Raw genomic sequence first — 21963 nt, 5'->3', positions numbered from 1 at the left:
CATTCTCTGCTTGTGGAATCATATGATCATCTTCACACTTGGGTAGTGCTCTGTCCCTCCCTCCCAAATGCTACTGTTTAACACCTTCTCGGGCATCTGAGGAAGCTGAGGGGAGATGCGATTATCCATATATTACCGAGACTCAAATAAATGGGAAGGGGCACCACTTGCGGATCTTGTTGGCACCATCCTGGGGGGTAGAAGCCATCTTTTCATGCTCAGCTCAGGCATTTATCAGGATGTCATGGTACCCCAGTATTTGTGGCGATGTTCCCATTCATGCCACACCACCCCTTTCCTTCGACCCCTTCTGCAATATCTGCATACACTGCAGCCTACGTTTCAGAGTTATGTTTGCAAAGAAAAGGAAAAACAGATATTTGTGACTGAATTATATATATCTTGGGATTAAAGGTCACATTATGGGTTTTTTTTTTTTATTAAAGATTCTGGAGAACTTTTAATTGCAGAAGATAGGAAAACATTAAACACTTCTTTACCTTTTCTCTTAAATATATTTAGAAAGAAGGCAGGGTAAATGTTAAAATACCAATAGCATTATGTGCCATCTAGTGAGATCTTTCAGCCAAAAAACTTCCCAGCTAAATCTGCTATAACTTTTGTATAACTTAAGCCACTACCCCCACCATCAAGTCAGTGTGTGCTTGAATTATTTTTCCATCTGGCCCTCTTGTGGCTCACAGCAGATGTGTGTCCCAGTACTGCCTAGACTTCGTGGTGATGGTCTGAATATTTTTCCTCTGTGTGAAACTACCAGGCCCGAGTGAGGAACAAACACATACATGTGTTCTCACTTGCAATGTGCTGCAATTAATGGAGACAATCAGCCCCCAATTTAGGTAAACACAAAGGGCCTCTCTCTTCATGGCTTTAATTAGCCTTTCCTTATTTTCACTGAGCCCTGGTAGTATAGATCAGAATATCTAGTTAAGTTTACTTTCTATTATTTTAAGAAACTCACAGGTGTCTCTGGAAATAAGTTATTCTCACTAATTAGAGAAAAAGGTTCAGTATTCTTATTGGGAGAGAATTCTTTGCTATGACTCTTGAGGAAGTTACTGAGGAGTAAAAATAATCTGTGTACCCACAAGTGAGATCATTTTAGCCAAGTAAGCTATTATTCTAGGGGGTGTCAGATCTACATAACCTATTTCATGGAAAGAAAATGGAGAAACCATGCATCTCAAAACCGGGTGTTGAGGTTGGTCCCTGCCAGGTGGCCCTGTTTAAAACCACCTTTCCTTGAGGCTAGCGCTGGGTGGCTTTCTTGTTCCCTGGCTGATACACCTGCATCCAGCCCGAGGCTAAGTGGAGAGAAATTACCTTTCCCGTGAATGAATTCACAAGTGGCTTTTACCCACTAATGTAGCCATGAAAGCATACATCGTGGCTAGATTATTTTTCTTTCTTTTAGCTCGGTGCTCTCTACATTGCACACAGAAATAATACTTTAGAGATGCATTTGAAAACTTTACCACACCATATTAATTTTATGTTGGGGAAAAATATGTTCAATGGTGATTTTTTTTTTCTTCCCATACCTGGATTCCTAGATATTTCCAAATGTCTTATTGTTGGGCCTTAGAGATATAAAATATAACCTATATGGCCATGGCCTACTCACCAGCATTCACCTGGAGGCATTTACAGAAATTACTCACAAGCTGTACTGATATTTTCTCTCACAGAGCCAAGCTTTTAAAGTGCTGGTAAATAGGACTCTTCCTCTAACTTCTTTATCCTCTCACCTGGAAATAAAATATAGACCTATAGTTATATCCTGAAATGTTCCATTGGCTTAAATGAATAATCATTTTTCACGTAGGCATCGTCCATCATCACAGCTGTTGTCATTGTTACCAGTCATTGAGCACCTTTGTCACCTTGTGTGACATGTCTTGAGTCTCCTTCAGGTGTAGACACTCTCCTAAGTTACCCAATCCATGTGGCAGAAATCAGAAACATCTGGTATCCTATTTACAATTGGCACAGTAACAATGGACTATCATCAGTCATCAGCCTAATGCATGCTGGTTCCCTGGCATAAAGCTTTTGGACACCTCCAGTCCAGTATTTCATGAATTGGCAGGAAACTAGATTCCTTGTGGTTCTGTGACTCAGGGCGGCCCCACCTCCTCACACCTCACCTGACTGCTACAACTTGATGCCATTTGGTCAGTTAGACAAAATCCCTCAGAAACTCTACCCAAGGCCAAGGCACTGCCTGCAACACCTACTGTGGAACTGCTTTACGAGACTTTGCAAATCATTGGGTTTTCCTGCCTTGCTTGTTCTGTCTCTAAAAATGGGAAAGGGCAAAACTTTCGCTTTTGCCCCTCCTATAGAAAATGACAGTTGCCTGCAGCCTGTTTTTGTGCACCATATTGTAAAACACAGTCTTGAATCCTTTCAAAGTAGATCAAGTATGAGTCTTACTTAAGTATGCTTAAGTGAAGACAAGGCATGGAATGGCATTGGAAAAGTTGTTAAAGAATGGTATTATGTGATCAACATGATCATTTCATAGGTAGTAATTAGGTATCAAAAACTGAAGGGTCTAAGACTTCACCGACTTGTAAGTTAATAAGTTAGTTTGCCACAATTTTGTGGATGGGGGCACAAGAAATGAAACTGCAGGGTCAGAGACAATGGACTTCATTACTCATAGCAATAGTAGTAGCCAGAGTATCAGCATTTGTGCCATTTCTCCAAGCCCCAGTTCCTGCAAGTTGATGTGAATAGGCCCCAAGTGATGGCTGCCTACACAGAGAGGAACCTTGAACTTAGGGACCCCACATCTTTTATAGTGGGCAGTAAACATGTCTTCCCTTTGTCCCAGAGGGACACATTATCTTTATCACAGTGAGCTATAAACCAACCAGTCCTTTGCTTCAGGGGAGACACCATCTGTGTCTTCAAGGCCATTTGCTATGCACACATCCTTAGAAAGACATCCCAGAACTAAGACTGTCAGTGCCTCTGCTCGTAAGACTGCAGAAACACAAGAGACCCGTGGAGAATTGTTTCCGAGCATTGGATTATAATGGTTTTTAACCAACATTTACAAATTTGCATCTTAAAATCTGTTTAACAGAAACAAAATATTCAACTTTAGAACAGGAATTAGCTTGTTTGTTCTTATTTGACAAAAGGAAAGCACATCAGGAGTTGCAAGACCCAGTCTGGAGGAGGCACTGGGGGTGAATGAGCTTGTCTGCATCTGGAGGTGCTAACAGGGAATCTGGAAAGACATCAGTGCCTTTCATCCCAGGTGGGAGCCTTGGGTAAAAGATGCCAGGGACATTCAGTAGGCCTCCACAGATAGGAACACTGAGCATTCTTCAGTCAGTGTGGTAACTTTGAATTTCCAGAGTCGTTGACTAAGAACTGAGAAATAACAAAGACGAATAACTACCCGGTTCCTTGTAGCATTCTTACCTGTGGTCAGGACCTCGATCACCACTCTGCCACTCCACTTTTCCCTCCAGCACCCCTGCCCCCACTCTACCACCCCTGCCTTTCCCTCACCCACCCTGATAAGGCATTTGTGCAAAATGATAGACTGTTTGCACTGTGACAGAATAATCACACGTTAGCTTTCCTGTCCCTAAAGTATGCTTTTCCAAGAGAACTCCTGGCGTCAGTGACCCTGCAATGCATCTTATTTGCCTCTGAACACGGCACGAATCTTTAGAGCCTTCTGAAGCTGGAACATCCTCTTAGAAACCTGTTTCCACCAGATACATTTGGAAGTTCCAGTAGATGTTTGTTGACTCTCTAGATCGAGCAGTTCTTGGTCCTTCCTTATGTATCCTCTAGATAATTTCCAGACTCAGCACGTTATTTGGCTTTCATATCTTCTGCATTTCTCATCACTGTTTTGTCATCATTTATCTCAGTCTTTCTTGTCATTCTGTTTGTCTTCTTACTGACTCTTCTGCCTGCCTGCCTCCTAAGTATTGGGTTTTTCCAAGGGACCTCTCCCAGCAACCCTCTGTTTTTATACCTAACTTCTGGCTGTTTTCTCACATCCCCACCTGTGATTGTTAACTACCTACCATATGATGAAAACTTCTAGGTCTGCATCTGCAGCCTTGGCCTTCTTGAGCTCAGGACACATGTATCCAACCTCCTTAGACTTCAGCATCTGAATGCTCCACAGACATGTCACACTCAACAGGTGCCCATCAGGGGCATTCAGATGGGGGAGATTCACCCATCTCTCACCCGTAAACTCCCTACCCCCCAAACCTGTTCATACCTTCCAATCCTCATCTGGTTTAGACCATCTCTCTTGGCCTAGTCATTTAAGCTGGAAGCATGCATATAATTTTTTACTCCTCCCTCAATGCTCACACCTACATGCAATCACCAAGTGTTCATGTGCTTCTTTCTCTCAGCTCAGCCCTCTTTCCTGTCTCCCCGTTGCCAATGCCTTACTTCTGCTCTTAACCATCTCTCATCCAGACCATTTCAGTAACTTCTAATAGATCTCCTATCTTCCAGGTTCTTATTAGCAACCCAGCCAAAAAAAAAAAAAAAATCATATCTGTTTTTAAACAGCTCTAGTGGCTCTCCATTATCTATGGCATAAAGACAAGACCTTACATGGCATTCAAGACTTTGGTTCTCCAGTCCCTACTACCAGTCTTTTACCTCCACAACCACCCCTACCTGTTACTTTCAATCAGCACCAAACCACAGTCACTACCTGAAAGGTGCTATGTATGTTTCTGTGCTTGAGAGCCCTCTTCCTCTTGGTGCCCACTGGGCTCTTAGCCATCTAGTTGAAGCATCTTTTCTAAAGCCTACTTGGATTCATCTTATATGTTTGCCTTACATCTTGTGCATACCAGGGATACAGGGCTTATCTCACTGTATTTGCAATAAATGGTCCCCCCTCTTCATCTGTGTGTTCCCCAGAGGAGAGCCCATGCCTGCACTCACCTTTGTTATCTCCCAATGCTTGGAGCAGAATAGACATTCGGTAAATGTTTTATGAGCTAGTGAATGAACAAATAGCATGAAAAAATAAAATAAATTCTGTAGAGACAGCTGTTTCCCCTATATCCAGAAATTTACTACATGGGTCATGATGGAGGACACATATTTGAAAAGCTCGTCTACTCTATAAAGACTGAAGGAAGGATGGTGGGTTAATGTGGAAAGGGAACTTTTGCAGAGAATTAACATACGTGGGCCATGTCCTTCTGAGGATCTAACCCTAAAGGAGGAAGAAAATTCAGAGGATGACTCTTGATAAATTGATCATTATTTATTGAACCACCTATTAAAATACCCCTTATTTTAAGTGGGTCTTTCTCCATTTTTTTTATGAAATTTGCCAACAAGTTCAGATAAACTAAGTTGTTGACTAAGTGGATTGGTGACTAAATATAAGTGAAGAAGGGTCAACTGTTTGGGGTGAGAGCTTAAAAGTGAGATTTCTAGTTGTACCCCAATTGTAGGCCGGCTGGTTCTGCTTAGGCATGGTCAGACTTACTGGCAGGAAGAGCTAACATTTTCTTTAGATAATAGTTGTTTTGAGTCCATATTTCTCTTGGCTAGACCACTTTATCCTGAAGAATATTTTGGGGAAGATATTTTTCACATCTGATTTCCTCATGCCTAGCACAGTGCCTGGCACATCAGAGGTATCAATAAATATTGACAGAGTGAGTGTTGCTGCTACTTACATTAGAACATCTAATTAAAAGTAACTACCTCCTGCTAAGCCTGAAAAAGTGAATTAATGAATTAAGCAAAAAACTCAAGTTCAATCAATTTATTTGCTAGCTGTTATTATTCAGGACTATCCATTTTAATGCTAGTGTATACTTTCCAAAATAGCCATTTTGTTTTGATGTCATTGATGTTCTGTCTGGGGCTATGACAAGAGCTAGAGGTGCTCTTGAAATGCATTGCCGGTTTGGAATTAGACAATGTCTTCATCCTTGAGGAAAGGCTTGTCTTCCTTTTTGCTCTTTTGAGAAAATGAGCATGTAGTTAACCTAGAAGCTCCACCAGCCCTACTGGGCATGGAAAGACAAATGTATATTGCAGCTGATCTTGAACTGATCCTGAGCCAAGACAAGATCTCTCTATCTGATTTTAGAAGAATTTAAACAAGCTCAAAGGAAGTCTTCATATCCAGGGGTTGATGTTTGGGGTCATATGGTTCTAGTTCAAGATAATGAGAAAGCGGGTGCCTGGGTGGCTCAGTCGGTTAAGCGACTGCCTTCGGCTCAGGTCATGATCCTGGAGTCCCAGGATCGAGTCCCGCATCGGGCTCCCTGCTCGGCAGGGAGTCTGCTTCTCCCTCTGACCCTCCTCCCTCTTGTGCTCTCTGTCTCTCATTCTCTCTCTCTCAAATAAATAAATAAAATCTTTAAAAAAAAAAGATAATGAGAAAGCAATGAATACGGATAGAGTAATGATACATGATACAATTATCTTAAATTTTTTTTTTCATTTTCTGTTTATAGTGTGAAATAGAATCTATCCATTAACCAATCTTGCAATAATTGGACCTGAAACTAGAAACTGTCCTGTCTGATAATGCAGTGGAATTCCATCCTGTACATGTTTAATCAAGTGAACTCCATCAGAAGCATAATCTGAGGGGCAAAGGTGGGGGAGTGAAAAATCACAATTTGGAATAGTGCTTGTAATCCTGCCCAACATCCAACTCAGATGTAGGTTTCCATGGGATGAGCGTGACATGAGGGCCACAGATCTGTTTTTTTCTTGAGTCATTCCTGACTTTCATGTGCCTCTTATAGTATGAACAGCATGCTGCATCAAATGTGATTTTAGAGTATAAGGATTTGTGTTTCGAGGTACTACAAGCCCAATACTTCTCATGGCATTCCACTGAAACTAAATGAACACCTTGATTGTTGGAGCTGTGAGGGTTGGTATGGTATCTATAAAATGGCGTCTTCCAAAAGGCCTTCCGAAGGTAATTTTGGCCATGTAGGGTTTTCATCTTAAGAGGTGGCTTAGGCTGAGCCTGTTTAGGAAATATAGTTCTCAATTTTGAGAATAAAACTGGGCTAAATTTTGAAGACATACGAATTCACTAGACTGATGGATCAGTATTTTGCACATGATAAAGTGGGGGGTTTTTTGTTTGTTTGTTTGTATAAAGCTTGAAGAGGCTGAGTTTGAGCCCATCCTAATGAAACTGTTCCCTTAGGGTAGTGATTCTCAATACAGGATGATCCCTGCTGCCCCCTCCCCCACTCCCTCCAAGAGACATTTGGCAGTGTCTGGAGATATTTTTAGTTGTCCCAATTGAGGAGGAGGTGCTATTGGCCTCCAGTGGGTAGAGGCCAGGAATGCTGCTAAACACCCTACAGTGCACAGGATAGCCCTCCCACAACCAAGAATTCTCCAACCCCAAATATCCATGGTATTAAGGCCAAGAAATCCTGCTTTAGAGTGAATGTGAGTGAACAGCTTAGCATGAACTGGCCCAACACCAAAGGCAAAGTCTGAAGAATTTTCAAAGTTGTGAGCTTTTTCTCTTGGGACCTTTTTCACATTTATGTGATTAAACCACAAGTTTAAAGTTGATGGTGTTAGTTATTAGCTCTGAACTGGGGAGGTCTCTGGAATGTACATGATTTGGAGCAAGTATTATAGAATTGGCTGGCCCAGCCCTTGGTTTCGTAAGACCTGCCAGAAAGCCAAGTCCTGGCAGAGTCATCGAGACACCATCACAGACTGAAATCAATTGAAGCCACCCAAAGACTTATTAAGTTCAGATCTTTCTACCAGCAATTTATCTCTTCAAGGAAGAGTTGCATGATAGGAGATTCCAACTGGACACTCTGGACTCAACTGTCAGGGACATGGATGAAAGCAGACCTGGAACGTTTGTGCACCCTGCATGTTATATTTGTTTGTTTGTCTCTTCAGGAATGATTATGTGCTTCTCCTTTACAGCCTAAGTCACCCACCTCACAGTTTACCATCGTGATTAATAGCCTGAGGTTTTCAGTCAGTCCCGTTGGGGTCCAAATCCCAGCTCTGCTTGTCGGTGAGGCTGGAAGGAGAGGGACATGCTTAGAGGGTGCCTGAGGGCAGCCAGTGAAGGCACAGTTCACAGAGGTGTGGGGAAGGTCATAGGACCATTGGGTGGAGAAGTCCCCAGAGACGAGCAGCAGTGGGGGACTATCGACACGGCTCCCACCTCCAGGCCTGGAGGAACTTGGTCCATGCCTGGGACTCAGTGAGAGCTGTAGCCTTGGGAAGGAGCGCACAGGACAGAAACGGTGGCCTGACCACTTCTGCCAAACTGAGGCCCCACGTGAAGAGAGTGGAGGCATAAATACTCCCGCCTGTCCTCCCTCCCTCCCTCGCTCCCTCCCTCCCAGCCTCCCCGGGCACAGAGCAGAGCAGAGGGTGGCTCTGGAGGAGCAGCTGTGAGCATCCAGCCCACTGTGTAGCCCCAGACAAGTTGCTTAACCTCTCTGGAGAGGTGTCCTCACTTCTTACGTGGGGACACTAATCTTCATGCTGCCGATGTGAGGGCTCCAGAGAGTGGTGTGGACGTGGTTCTGGGGACGCAACAGGGTGTAGAAGGCACTCGGGACCCAGTACGCTGGGCCTGACATCTAGTGAGGTTTCCGGGACCAGATGAGGAGTTGGTGCTGGGCTTTTGGAGGGACAAAGAGAGCTAGCTGTTAGGAGCCGTCCTCTGCCCTGGCTGAATTCCTCAGGGCCTGCTCGCTCTCAGCTCCCTCCCGGCTTTGTGATCTGTGTGAGGGAAGTCCCGGCATCTGACTGGGCACCCTTTTATATTCTCTCAACAAAAGCAGTGAAGTTTTCCCTCTTTCCCTGTGGTTCTCATGTTGATGGGTTCCCATCCTGCTCCCATGCCCAGTCTCTCTGTTCTGTAATGTCTGTTTTCTTTGGATAAAGAATTCCCTTCAGTGGTCGTGCTCGGGTTACAGGCCCATTCCCAGGATGGTGACAACCAGGTTCCTTGTTACTTCTTTCTGAATATACTGTGGATCTCTTCCTTTCAATGATTTCTTCCACATGACCTAAATTATCCATTCCTATATCCCTTTATGCAGTTTAATTTTGATTTTTTTTCTCCTTTTTCTCCTCTCTGCACTCCCACCTTAAAATTTAATTTAGGGTGCCTGGGTGGCTCAGTTGGTTAAGCGACTGCCTTCGGCTCAGGTCATGATCCTGGAGTCCCTGGATCAAGTCCCGCATCGGGCTCCCTGCTCGGCAGGAAGTCTGCTTCTCCCTCTGACCCTCCCCCCTCTCATGTACTCGCTCTCTCTCATTCTCTCTCTCTCAAATAAATAAAATCTTTAAAAAAAATTTTTTTTTAATTTAAAGCCCTTTGAATCAGGTCAGTGCAGGTTCTGGCCAAATACATTTTTCTGGCCTTTGCTAAGCGCTTTCTGGCAACGCCAGGATCCCATTAGTCTGCTCGCTTAGGATGTGGTCCAGGAAGATGGGTCCTGGTTTTGGATGCCTTTTATGTTGCCAGCCATTTCTTGCCATGTCCTCCCTTCACTTCCATACTCATGCCTGCCGCGGGAAGAAGGACTACCTGGCTCCTGGCCCAGGAACTTCTCGCAACTCCTCTCCTGCTCAGCCCAGCCCCAGATCTTTACATCCTTCCTCTGTCTGAGGTGATGGGTGGGCATGGCTGGTGATGGAAAAGCTGGGGGGCCCTGGCAGCTCCTGACTTGCAGGTTTGGTTTATTGCAGTCACTTCTGACCCTGCACCAAAGGCAGGGCTTCAGGGTCCTTACAGGCATGTGCTCCGGAGTGGGTACCCTGCCCCTTCCTGCCAAACACCATGGCCTGGGCCTTCACTCTTTTCTCCCCAGCCTTGCTTTCTGAGGGCAACATGAGAGGCCTCCCCACAGAGGGGTTGTGCAGATTTAGTAGACTGTTCATGTGAGGTGTGCTCAGTTGCAGTCCTCAGATGCTGACACGCTACGTCCCCCAGTGGCTCTCTGGTGTGGGGAACAGCTTCCCATTGGCGCCATGTTTTTATTCATCATCGTCTGTTGAGCCCATGTCTGGCATTCGCTTCTTCCTCCTTGGTCTCTGTCTGCAGGGTTTGTTTCCTGGACTATGTGCTCCACACGACTAAGGAGCTTCATCCATAGCACCAGGCATGTGTCAGCTGTCCCAGCGGGAAGTGTTTGCCTGTGTCTACCTACAGCTGCCATCACTACCCTCAGCGTGACATCCCAGCTCCTCACCCCACCTTGCAAGGCCCCTGCCAGAGCTCCAACGCCAGGTCGCTTTCCTTCCTCCAGACCGGCCCATGCCGGTCTCTGCACATGCTCTTCCCTCTGCCCAGAACATTCTCGTGTCCACTCTTCCCCCTTTTAACTCATTTTCCTCCTTGGAGACCCTGCCTAAATGTCCTTTTGGCCCAGCAACTTATGTTTCTTCCCAGACCTTGCCAAAGTCCCTTGCCATACCACCCCCAGCCCCCCAGGGCACCATGCTTTTGCTTTTAGCGCACTGTCATGTGTATAGATACGTTTAACTGTGTCTGGGTGAGCCAGGGGGCTGGGATTTCCACGTTCGTTGGTGGTAGGGTTCCCCCACCTTTGCCATGCAAAGGCCATGGCCGGGCACATAGGTTCTCTTCGCTCCTCTGTAATCCCTATGATGACAAGCACTGGGTCTGTCGCTTGTGTCACTCATGTATCACTGTGTCTTTTGCCACCAACACCATTGTTAGGCTAAAGAAAGGCTCATTTAATACAAGGATGGGCAATAGTGGGAAGTTGTGAGCAGTTTCCACCCCTAGGTGTTGAGAAATGCCTTAGCTCTCTTTAGGGCTCCTCCTGGACACTCATAGGATACGGTTCCTCCTGCTTCCTGGCACTCTGTGAGGGTAGATGATACCTTTTCCCTGTCTGCCCAGAGTGGGGCAGCCTGGCAGAGCATAGTGACTCAAGGAATGGGTGTGTATGTGTGGATGGGGTGCTGGTGAGAGAGGTCTTGATGAAAGAGAATGGGAAAGGGGAGCAGAAATGCTCTGGAACTCGGGGTGCAGTCTGCAGAAGCTTTCTGGGTGTCAGCGAAGCCTTTGTGAGCAGATGTCAGTCCAGTACTGTGCTGGGGGCTCGTGGACACGAGAGGAAGGTCAGGTCTCAGCCCTCGGGGACCTTTTGCCCTTGTCATTCCTGTGTTTGGTTAATGCAGCTGCAGAAGGGCCCTGCCATGGGTCCCGGCTGCTCCTTCCAGGGGACCCCTGTCACTTGTTATCCAGTGCCTTCTCTTGGGTGCCTGGCTACATACCACCGTGATCCCCGTTGATGGGTTTTTACGTCCCGTTTCCCTAGCCAAGGAGCGAGCCCTCTGAAAGCCGGGATGTGTGTTCTGTCAGTGACAAGTGTGCCGCCTGGCGTGTGTGGGACAGGTATTTGTCAGGAAGGAGCAGCGATATGTGTTTGCTTTCACACCGTCGCTCTCTAGCTTCACTGGTTTTGCTTGACTCGAATGTGTGTGAGTATTATTTGTCCATCGCTAGGACAACCTCACGTGCCACAGATTTGCAGTCAGGCCTCGTGATGCTGAGTCTGCATTCTGGTCAGGAGGCGCTTTTGGAGATGGCTACCTCCCCAGCAGTAATGACACAGAGAAACCACCCGGTGGTCGGATCACACACAGAAATGACTCCACGAAGTGAGGCCCCAGTATGGGGGCGGGGGGTGAAATTGCTTAGTGTTTTAGCCACAAGAATGCGTGGCTCTCTAGCATGTGCATGTCCGTTACCACACCTGTCCAGACTGCCCCTGCTCATCAGGGGCCAAAGTTGCTGCTTCCATGGAAGGAAACATGATGGTGGCGTGCGCGTGGGCTGAAGTCACACCGCCACCAAATCATGGGTCTTTCCTACTTCGTGTGCCTAGTCTCCTGGGGATGGAGAGTAGACACAGGCTTATGGCAACCCACTGCACCCATCTCCCTGTCAGTGATAAAGCCCCATGGAGGCACCCCAGGCAGTGTTCGCCAGATGCTCACCAATTAAAACTCAAATGCCTGCCACATGCTAGACTGTTGGAAACACATTTTCGTTTTGATGTGGCTATTCTGCAGTAAATGTGCGCAAGGACATATGCCTTCTGTCAACCAACGGATGACCGTGGTATTGGTAACACGGTGCTTCCGCCCTGCTCGTAAATGAAGGAGTGTTTGTAGCTCCTTGCTAAATATTTTATTATCAGATGAAGAAGAAATCACCATAAAAATTCCTCTGATACCAAGGGGAATTTTTCTCAAGGATGTATTCACTCTTTCCCTGTGCTCAGCTCAGTCTTTGCTTTTGAGGAACAGTGTCGGACAGTACCACGCTTAGATATGTGGGCTCACGGTTGTACGTCCTTCGGTTTCCTCCTGCTACTGCCAAGCAGCACATCTCGGCCTAGAAACTTTGTCCTCATATCACCAGTTCTTGGGGACACCCAGCAGGGGCAGCCAGTAGACAGCTGCCACGGCCTGCCTTCCTCCTGTCTCCCAGGGAAGCAGGTTCCTTTACTAGACTAGAAGATATACAACTGTCATGAAGCCACAGGCAGGTGGAAGGGAGAGGGTCTCTGACCTCTACACTCAGTTCCTACCTGACGGGCACTGGAGAGACTCTCCTGGAGGAGTCATTCTTCCTTTGGTGGTTGGAAGTTACCCAAGGACATAAGGAGAAGCTGACGTTGCGCCTTCCCCAATTCCCTCTTTCTTAGAGGAAGGCAGCCTGAGAGAAGATGAGGGGTGGGCGAATTGGACCCCGGGAGTCCTGGCAGAATGACTTCTGGCTGGGAAGCTGAGGGCAGCTGGGCTCCCTGCCCATTGAGGCCTGAGCTCTCCTCTCCCGTAGGAATGGCACTGCCTGGCCTGCTGGAGGGCCTCTACTGCCAATTCCATTGCCAGCCATCCCCACTCACCTGAGCCAGCAGGTTGCCTCCACAGAGGGAGCACCTTGATCTGCTTGTCCTCCTGGGGTCTGGGCAGGTCTCCTATAGTTCCTGCCCCATGCAGATCCTGCTGAATTTCTGTATTTGCATAGCATATGCCTAGGGCTTGAGCACACGCTCTTGGGGCACACTGCCATGAGTCCAGCAATGTGGTTTTGTCCAGGCCTGAGGATCACTCTCTCAGGAGTGACCTGTCTCCCTCTGGCCTTCACATGTGGCAGTTCGCTCAGAATTTTCTGTATTCTCAATCATTTTGCTAACCATATACAGTGCACAGCTGAGAATTTTGCTCAGTAAAACCACGCAAAGCCATACTATGCCATTTTCCTGTTCTGTAGAGGAGTCACACATGGGAGCATGAACATTTGACCTTGCTATGAGCATCAAATTTCCAATCTTGATAGGTTTACAAATAGTCCGCTGTCTGCGATTCTCCTGAACAACTTTCAAAATCATGGGCTAATCAAATTATGAGCAAACCTAATTCAAGCAAAGGGCGACAGTCCTCATTGGTTTGGCTACCGATAAAACACAGGGCAGCTCCTGGCACGTAACAAATTACCACAGTGATTCAAAATAGACCCATTCATTATCTCACAGTTTCCGTAGGTCAGAAGTCCAGCAGGGTATAACTGGGTGCTCAGCCCTGGGTATGATGACGCTTCGCTCAAGGCTGTGGCTGGCCTGTCTCTCACTGGGAGGCCCTGGGAAGAATCCACCTCCAGGTTCATTTAGGTTGTTGGCAGAAGTCAGTTTCTTGGGCTCACAAGCCCAAAGTCCCTGTTCTTTATTTTATGTTGGCCAGGAATTACTCTCAGCTCCTAGAGGCCACTCACATTCCATGTCCGTCACATCACTCCTCCATCTTTAAAGCCACATGCTTCTAATCTCTCTGACTTTGTTTTTTTGTGGCCAACCAGAAAGCACTGTGCTTGTAAAAGTCTCACCAGATTGTATCGGGCCCCTCTAGATAATCTCCACATCTTAGAGTCAAGTGGCTCTAAGTGCCCGATCCCTTCCCAGCAGCGTCTAGAGGAGTGTTTGGCTGAATGGCCAGGGGATGGGAATCCCGGGGGCCATCTTTAGAAATCTGCCCACAACAAGCAGCAGAGAGAAATCCACCTCATGTCTACTTTCACACCTCACTTGACATTGCCGAGAAATTCCTGTTGTGATTATAATCTCCATTGTTGTCTCCACCAGCGAGTGCTGGGGATCCTGAGCCTGGACCGGAGGCGGAGGCGGGGCAGGGTACGGATGAGGCTAGCCCGGAAGTAGCGCCAGCCCGCGTGGGAGCAGAGAAGGAAGTGGAGCAAGCACTGGAACAAGAGCTGGAAGAGCGGGCCTCTCTCAGTGAGAAAGAGAGGCAGAGTGAGGAGGTGAACGAGAAGGACAACTGCTCTGCCTCCAGCATCTCATCCTCCAGCAGCACGTTAGAGAGGGAGGAGAAGGAGGACAAGCTCTCCAGGGACAGGGGAACTGGTAATACAGCCCCTTTTCTCAGTAAATACGTTCCAGGGACCACTGGGTGGGGGACTTGGTTTGCTGGCCAATGAGATGACCCTGCTGGCTCAGCTCACTCACTGGGCTGTGTCCCCTGGTGTCGGGAGGTGAAGGGCATGGCCACACTGTGGACAGCCCTCAGCTTCCTGCCCCATGGGACGGTGGCCCCCATGCCCTGTGCCATGCCGTTATACCATCACTTTGACAGGTGGGGAAAGGGCCCGATAATGAGGACAGCAAAGGACTTTTCCTGAGGAATGAGTCCCAAAAGAGAACTTCCTCATTTCCTTCTAATTGCTTTTTAATAGTAAATGTAGCTTTTTTTCCGAGTTAAATTGAGACATACGTCATGTTGCTATCTGCCCCCTCGGAAGTTTCTTCAGTGAAGTGTGCTAAGCCATTATGATGGACACTGCAGACCACAGCAATTTGTTTGTTAAAATGAACTGAATGAGTACTTCTAGAAAGTGGCAGTTCAAAGTGTGCTGAAGTCAGTTTGATGTACTCTAGTGGAATATACATGACTTAAGTAACTTTCTACAGTCTGCTCAGGGCTGCTCTTTTGTTAGAAAGTATCTGCTTTTCTTTATGAAATTAGATCCTTTTGGCATTATAGCTGATATTCATTCAGTTCATCTGTGTCATGGCAACTATATGATGAGAGACCAAATGGAATGTTAATCCTCACTGGGGACTCGGGGAGGGTGCCACAGAGGATTATAGGAATTGTAAAGGATTCATATAATCATTTGAATTATGGTTCACATGCAACACCATAGGGTTGGTTTTCCTACCCACGACTTGCATGCTGTTGAGATGACAGCCACCTCTCTCAACTAACACCCTCCACCAGGGGAGGCATGTCTTACTAGCCAGACTTCATTAACCTACAGGCTGATACACACACAAGGAGCCTATGTCTTGGGCCCAAAGTGCATCATGAAGGCTCCACAAGGGCTTGCCAGCTGGTGACATGACCCATGCATGGCTCATTAGCTCACAGATTAAGAATACATGGTCTCTGAAGCATGTATGTGTGAATGAAAATTGAATGAATGAATGGAGCTATAATGCCTGCCATGAGACCTATCAATCAATGTCTTAGTCCTAGTTGATATTTGAGTTTTTACCAGCCATATTAATAAGTTTTATTCTTTATATTGCTGGTCATTATGATGCACTGAAGAACTGAAAGACTTTATTAGTTTGCATCTTAGTAATTATTGCATTGAAAATCTCGTGTCTGTTTGGTTGAAGATGTATGTGCTAGAAGGTAGTACATATATTGATATTTACTTAATTTTCTTTAAAGTCAGATGGCAGTTAGTCTCCCAAATTGTACTTGTTAGTATTCACATTTAATGTGATTAGGGTCACAGTGCAGGGGGTCAGGTCGTGTAAATCTTCTTGATCAGTTTGGTCTTAAATCATGTTTTATTATAAATAGCTGTAGGAATTATTCGTCATCACTAGGTTTAGGAAGCCTAAAACATATCAACAAGTTGGGTTAGTGAAAAGAAGCCAAGGAACAGAACTTTCTTGGATCAGGATTGTCCAATATTTTTCCAAATAAGGGCAACTTTCCAAAAATGGAGACTCTACTCCCAGTGAAGAACCATTGACTTTCTACCAAAAGCTGGTGGTGTCCAAGAGTATTGACTCAGGAATTAGGGCTTTGCAGTGATTTTTTTTTTTCTGCTTCAGTCTGGGGCTAATAAAAGATGCGATCATGTTTATTTGTTGTAGCTTCTTAGTTCCTAGAAAATCCACTGCTCCCAGGCACCATCAGCAGCTGTAAAGTCAGGCAGCTCTTACCTTTCAGAGTGTTCTCAAATCACAAAAGCAATCATAATGATCCTAATGATTGTATCCATTACTCAGAAATGAATCTGTAGGACCTGAAAGAGTCTCAACTTATTCTGGTTGTGTGGCTTTTTTTTTGTTTGTTTCGTATGTTCTGCTCCGTGGTGTTAGTGTGAGAGGTTTTATTGTAGCATTTGTTACACTTTGCTGTAATGCCTTATATAACTGTCCGTTACCTCCACCTGAATGTAAGCTTTGTGAGGATGGGGATGTCTGTCTTGTTCATTGTGAGTCCTCACTTCCTAGCTATAGGACTGAACATAGTAGAGGCTCAAAAAAACCACTGCTGAATAATTGAATGAAGAGGCATCTGGCTAAGATGGAGCAGCTCTATTGTTCCCAGTTCCTTCCTCTTACAACTAAACTAGGAACACCCTGGGCATAACACAACAATCAACCATAGGAGGACTCTGAAGATTGGAAAGAAGGCAGACTGTCTAAGGACCTTTGGACTTTAATGACATGGCAGTGAAGCTCTAAGTAAATCCTATTCCCATAGCCAAAGAATTGGGGAAAGGATTGCCTCACAGAACAGATAATCTTTTGGGCTATAAATACATTGCCCTACCCTAGAAAATTACTAATGGAAAATCGACTCTCCTAATGCTCCCCCATCTGGTAGTTTCAGTGGGACCAAAGAGGAAGTGATCTTCTATAACCTCCAGTCCATGGAAACAGGGGTGACACAGTTCCCATTCTCCCCTCCCTCCAACTCTGTGGTGTCAGTGGGACTCAGGAGGGAGCTAGTCCTCTATCCCCTGCCCAATAGAAGCCAATAGTGCTCTCTTATTTCCTTGCTGGGGTAGTTCTGGCCTAATGGAGAACTGATATTCTATCCCCTATGGGGCAGAAGCAAGTGGCATCCCAGTTCCCCTATTGGGGTAGTGTCAGTGGGGTCCTCTAGAGATCTGAGCTTACACCTTCACCCAGTAGGAGAGAGACTTACCACCATTCCATTGCCCCTGCCCTCCTTCTCTGACACCAGCTGGGCCCAGCAGGGAGCTCAGTCTCTATCCCCACCTGGCATAAAAAAGGTAGAATGATGTGGTTGGAGGTAGAACTAGGCTTCAATCTATTCTCCCCAACCCAGAATCAGTAGAGACCAATGGGAAGGTGAACCTTCACCTCCACTTGCAGGCAATGTGAGTAAGTGTTCCACTTTCACTGGGAAGATGCCAGTGGGGTCAAGGGGCTGCTGCACCCCCACCCTGCCCATCTGCAGTGAGGGTGAGTCAGCCCTCTTGCTGGGGTGGTGACAGTAGGACCCAGTAGGGAGCTGAACATCTACCCCCACCAAGACCTGTACACCACAACTAAACAGGGTGAGCGCCTGCTGAAAGAGAAAACGTGATCCAAAGTCTAGCAAGTAATCCCCAAAATATCCAGGACACACTCTAAAATCACTTATCATATCAAGAACTAGGGCAATCACAACCTGAATGGGAAAAGACAAGCAACAGATGCCAACACCGAGATCAGCTGGATGTTGGAATTATCTGACAAGATAATTTTAAAGCACCCATCATGATAATGCTTCAGTAAACAGTTCAAACATTCAGGAAACACATGAAAGAAATGAAATATCTTAGCAGAGATAGAAGATATTAAAAAGAACCAAAGAGAAATTATAGAACTGAAAAATACAATGACCAAAATAAAATACTTGTTGGGCTCCGTAGTAGATTGGAGACAATAAAGGAAATAATCTGCAGTTGAAAACAGATCAGTAGAAATTACCAAATCTGAATAACAGAGGGGAAAATAGACTAAAGAATGAACAGAACCTCAGGGACCTGTAAGACTGTATCAACAGAACTAACATTCATTTCATCAGAGTCTGAGAGGGAGAGGAGAAAGCCTGCAGGGCTGGAAAAATACTTAAAGAAATAATGACTGAAAATTTCCCAAATTTGGCAAAAAGCATACACCTCCAGATTTAAGAAGCTAAGCAAATACTAATGGGGATAAATCCAGAGAAATTCACACCAAAACAAATGATAAGCAAACTTCTGAAAATTAAAGATCGAAAATAAAAAATCTTGAAAGGGAGTAGGAAGAAAAATGTGTTACCTATAGAAGAACACCAATTCAAATGTTTCATCTGAAACATGGAGGTGAACAGGAAGGGGCACAGCATTTGTCAAGTGCTGAAAGACTAGAATTATCAACCCTGAATTCTGGATCCAGTGAAAGTAGCCTTTAAGAATGAAGAGAAAATGAGGACATTCTCAGTTAAAGAAAAACCAGGAGAATTTGTCACTAGCAGGCCATTCTTTTTTTTTTTTTTTAAGATTTTTTTTTTTTTTTTTTATTCATGAGAGACAGAGCGAGAGAGAAAGGCAGAGGGAGAAGCAGGCTCCCAAGGAGCAGGGAGCCCGATGCGGGACTCGATCCCAGGACCCTGAGATCATGACCCGAGCTGAAGGCAGACGCTTAACCATCTGAGCCACCCAGGCGCCCACTAGCAGGCCATTCTTAAAGAATGGCCAGAGGATGTTCTCTGAACAGAGGGAGAATGATGACAGAAGAAGGCTCGGAATTTGGGGGAAAAAAACAGAACAATGGAATAGGTAAAAATAGTAAATAAAAAAGACTGTCTTTTGCCTCATAAGTTTCTTAAATCATATGTGATGGTGGAAGCAAGAATTAGAATGTGATGTGTTGTGCTCAAGTATGTAGAGGAAATACTTAAGACAATACTGTTTTTAAAGTAGGGAGGGTAAAATGATCTAAATGGAATTAAGGGTTCTATGCTTCAAAGTAGTAGAACATCAATACCAGCACACAGAGAAGTTAGTGTTTATATCATAATTCCTAGAGCAACTGCTAAGAAAATTATATGAAGCAGTGTACTCAAAAACAGTAAAAATCGAATTGAAATTCTAAAAATATTCAGGTAACCCACCTGTGACCCAAAAAGGAGAAACAGGAACTAAAACAAAGGGAACAAACAAAAAATAAAGAGGCAGACTGAAGCCCTAACGTAATACTTTATTTTTTTTTTTTAAAGTAGTTTCTGTACCTAACATGGGGCTCGGATCCACAACCTCAAGATTGAGAGTCACATACTCTACCAACTGAGCCAGCCAGGTGCCCCAATAATCACTTTAAATTAAAAGATGGAGATTTGCAGAGTGGATAAAAATATAACCCAACTAGATGCCATGTATACAAGAATCCTTTTAAACATAAGGGTATAGGTAGATGGAAAGTTAAAAGTTGGGAAAAGATATACCATGCTACCATTAATCAAAGGAGAGCAGGAGAGGCTATATTAATATCGGATAAAGTAGACTTCAGAGCAAAGGAAATTACTAGAGATAAAGAAGCAACACTACGTAATGATCCAAGAAGGCCTAAGTGAATAAAAAGAGTAAGGGAGAAAACCAGCACTTTTTTTTTTTTTTTAAGATTTTATTTATTTATTTGACATACACAGAGAGACAGCGAAAGAGGGAACACAAGCAGGGGAAGTGGGAGAGGGAGAAGCAGGCTTCCCTCTGAGCAGGGAGTCCGATGTGGGGCTTGATCCCAGGACCCTGGGATCATGACCTGAGCCGAAGACAGAGCCACTTAATGACTGAGCCACCCAGGTGCCCCAAAAACCAGCATTTAAAATATTACCTGATTGTGTCCTTTTCTTTTTCCTTCTCCACTTTATGTGTTGCAGTCTCCTGACCTCAAAGCAGTCTTCCTGTCTACAGGACTGTCCGGCCAGTTGTAGGGACTCCAGATACCCAGATTTTCCCATCATGTCCTCAAATGCTGTCTCCTCCCTCTTTGATGGTGGTTGTCTCCTAAGTGTATTCTTTGAAACCTGCAAGAGGGTTCAAGAGCTCCTTGTTCGAGTATTGGTCCTTTGGTGAGGTTAGGTCACTGCTGAGCAGAGGACAAAGCTACAGCGGAAACAGAGCACCAGGGGACCTTTGTGCTCCCCAGTAATGCCTCCTCTAAGATCAAGGCAGGGCCATGAGAGAGACCAGTGTCCCTCCCAGCATGTTTGATTGGACCATTCTCCTTTGGTGGAACAAAAGCTACTGATGCGCATGTCCGTGGCCTAGGTCCCTGCCATCCCCCAACACAAATATCCACAGAGGCCTTGGGTATGTGATGGAACTCACATCCTGAATGCCTGCCAAACAGCCCTGCTGGCCCTTAGGAAGCAAACTCAGAGGAATAACATTCCTGACCATTCACTGATTCATTGATTCATCCTAGATGCTGGGAGTACAACAGTGAACAACAGCAACAATGAAACCCCAATTCCTGCTCTTACAGAGTTTACATTCCAATGAAGAGGACGTTTTAACAATTGTAATTGTTCCAGTGGTAGGACAAAGGCAGCAATAAAATAAATAAGGAGAATGAGGCAGTAATAAGTGCTCTGGTGACGAATGCCAGAAAGGGCGATAAATGGCGCTGGGGAGAGGGAGGGTGTGCTGCACAATTTTAAGTAAGGTGGTTGGGGAGGACTTCACTGGGAAGATACGTTTGAGCAAAGACCTAAAAGGAGGTTGAGAAGCAGATTGTGTGGTTAAATGGGTGCCGTTTGTCCTGGGATGGGCAAAGGTCCTGAGGCCAGACCATGCCTGGTGAGGTCTAGGAAGGTCAAGCAGCTACTGTAGCTAAAGAGGTCCAGTTCATCAAGAAAATTAAGGTGGGTTCATGCAAGGCTTGGGAACATTGAAAAGTCACTGGTTTTTTACTTGGTGAAATGTGGCAGCATTAGAAGTCTTTGAGCAGAAAGATCTGATCAGACATTTTAACACATGGCATTGCGTTAAGAACTGATTCTCGAGGGACGTGCATGGAAGTTGGGACCAGCTAAGGGACATCCCTGCAGTGTTGCAGGCAAGAAACCATGCTGGCTCAGACCAGGACCACGGCAGGGCAGGTGATGAGAAAAGTGGGTGGATTCTGGATGTGACTTGAAGATTTAGCTAACTGGACACCCTGCTGTGTTAGATGTGCCCGTGAAAGAACAGGAGGAGTCCATTGACTGAGATTTTTGGAATTGACAGCAGGATGGATGAAAGTTGCCATGTCTGAGATAGGAAAGGGCTGCAGGAGAAGCAGGTTTGGAGAGGGGGTGGGGATGAGGGCAGAGGTGGTAGCTAAAGCCAGAAGACTGGATGAGATGGGAAGTGTACAAGGACACAAGGGGTCCAAGGACATTTAAAGGGCAAAGATAAGGAGGAACTGGCATAGGAGATTGAGAGAGAGCAGCCAGAGAAAAGGCAGCAAACCAGCTGAGTACAGTGTCCTAGAAGTCACCTGAAGGATATAAGTAAAGGAGGGAGTGAGCTGCTGGGTCTAGTGTAGCACCAAAGTCTTCGGCCACCTGGGAAGGAGCAGCTTTGGAAGGTGGTGAGAGCAAAAACTTCATTAGACTGGGTTCAAGAGAGAGAATAAGAAAAACTGGAGCAGTGAGACAAACAACTCTGATAAGCAGCTTTACTTTAAAGGGAAGGAGAAAAGTTGGATTATAGCTGAGGGCTAAGTGGAGTTGAGTTTTGTTTTTTTTTTTTAAGATGGGTGAAATTATACCATGTTTATATGCCAGCAGGAAGGTCTAGTGGGAGGAGCATGGGAAATGCAGGACAGAGAACCG

The 21963-nt window shown here is 45.5% G+C and overlaps 1 protein-coding gene across 3 annotated transcripts in view; it reads left to right on the top strand.

Annotated features, from left to right (window-relative positions):
• Positions 1 to 21963, top strand: part of FHOD3 (formin homology 2 domain containing 3) — a 454219-nt gene that overhangs the window by 375191 nt on the left and 57065 nt on the right. For all 3 annotated transcript variants that reach the window (XM_021686312.1, XM_021686311.1, XM_021686310.1), the window contains one exon: positions 14190 to 14468. In XM_021686312.1, coding sequence (XP_021541987.1) covers positions 14190 to 14468 — 279 coding nt within the window. The remainder of the gene's footprint in view (positions 1 to 14189; positions 14469 to 21963) is intronic.

This window comes from Neomonachus schauinslandi, chromosome 14 (assembly GCF_002201575.2).
Source record: "Neomonachus schauinslandi chromosome 14, ASM220157v2, whole genome shotgun sequence".
Classification (NCBI taxonomy): Eukaryota; Metazoa; Chordata; class Mammalia; order Carnivora; family Phocidae; genus Neomonachus; species Neomonachus schauinslandi.
The sequence above is the reverse complement of the archived record's forward strand: the minus strand, read 5'-3'. Positions and strand labels throughout refer to the sequence as shown.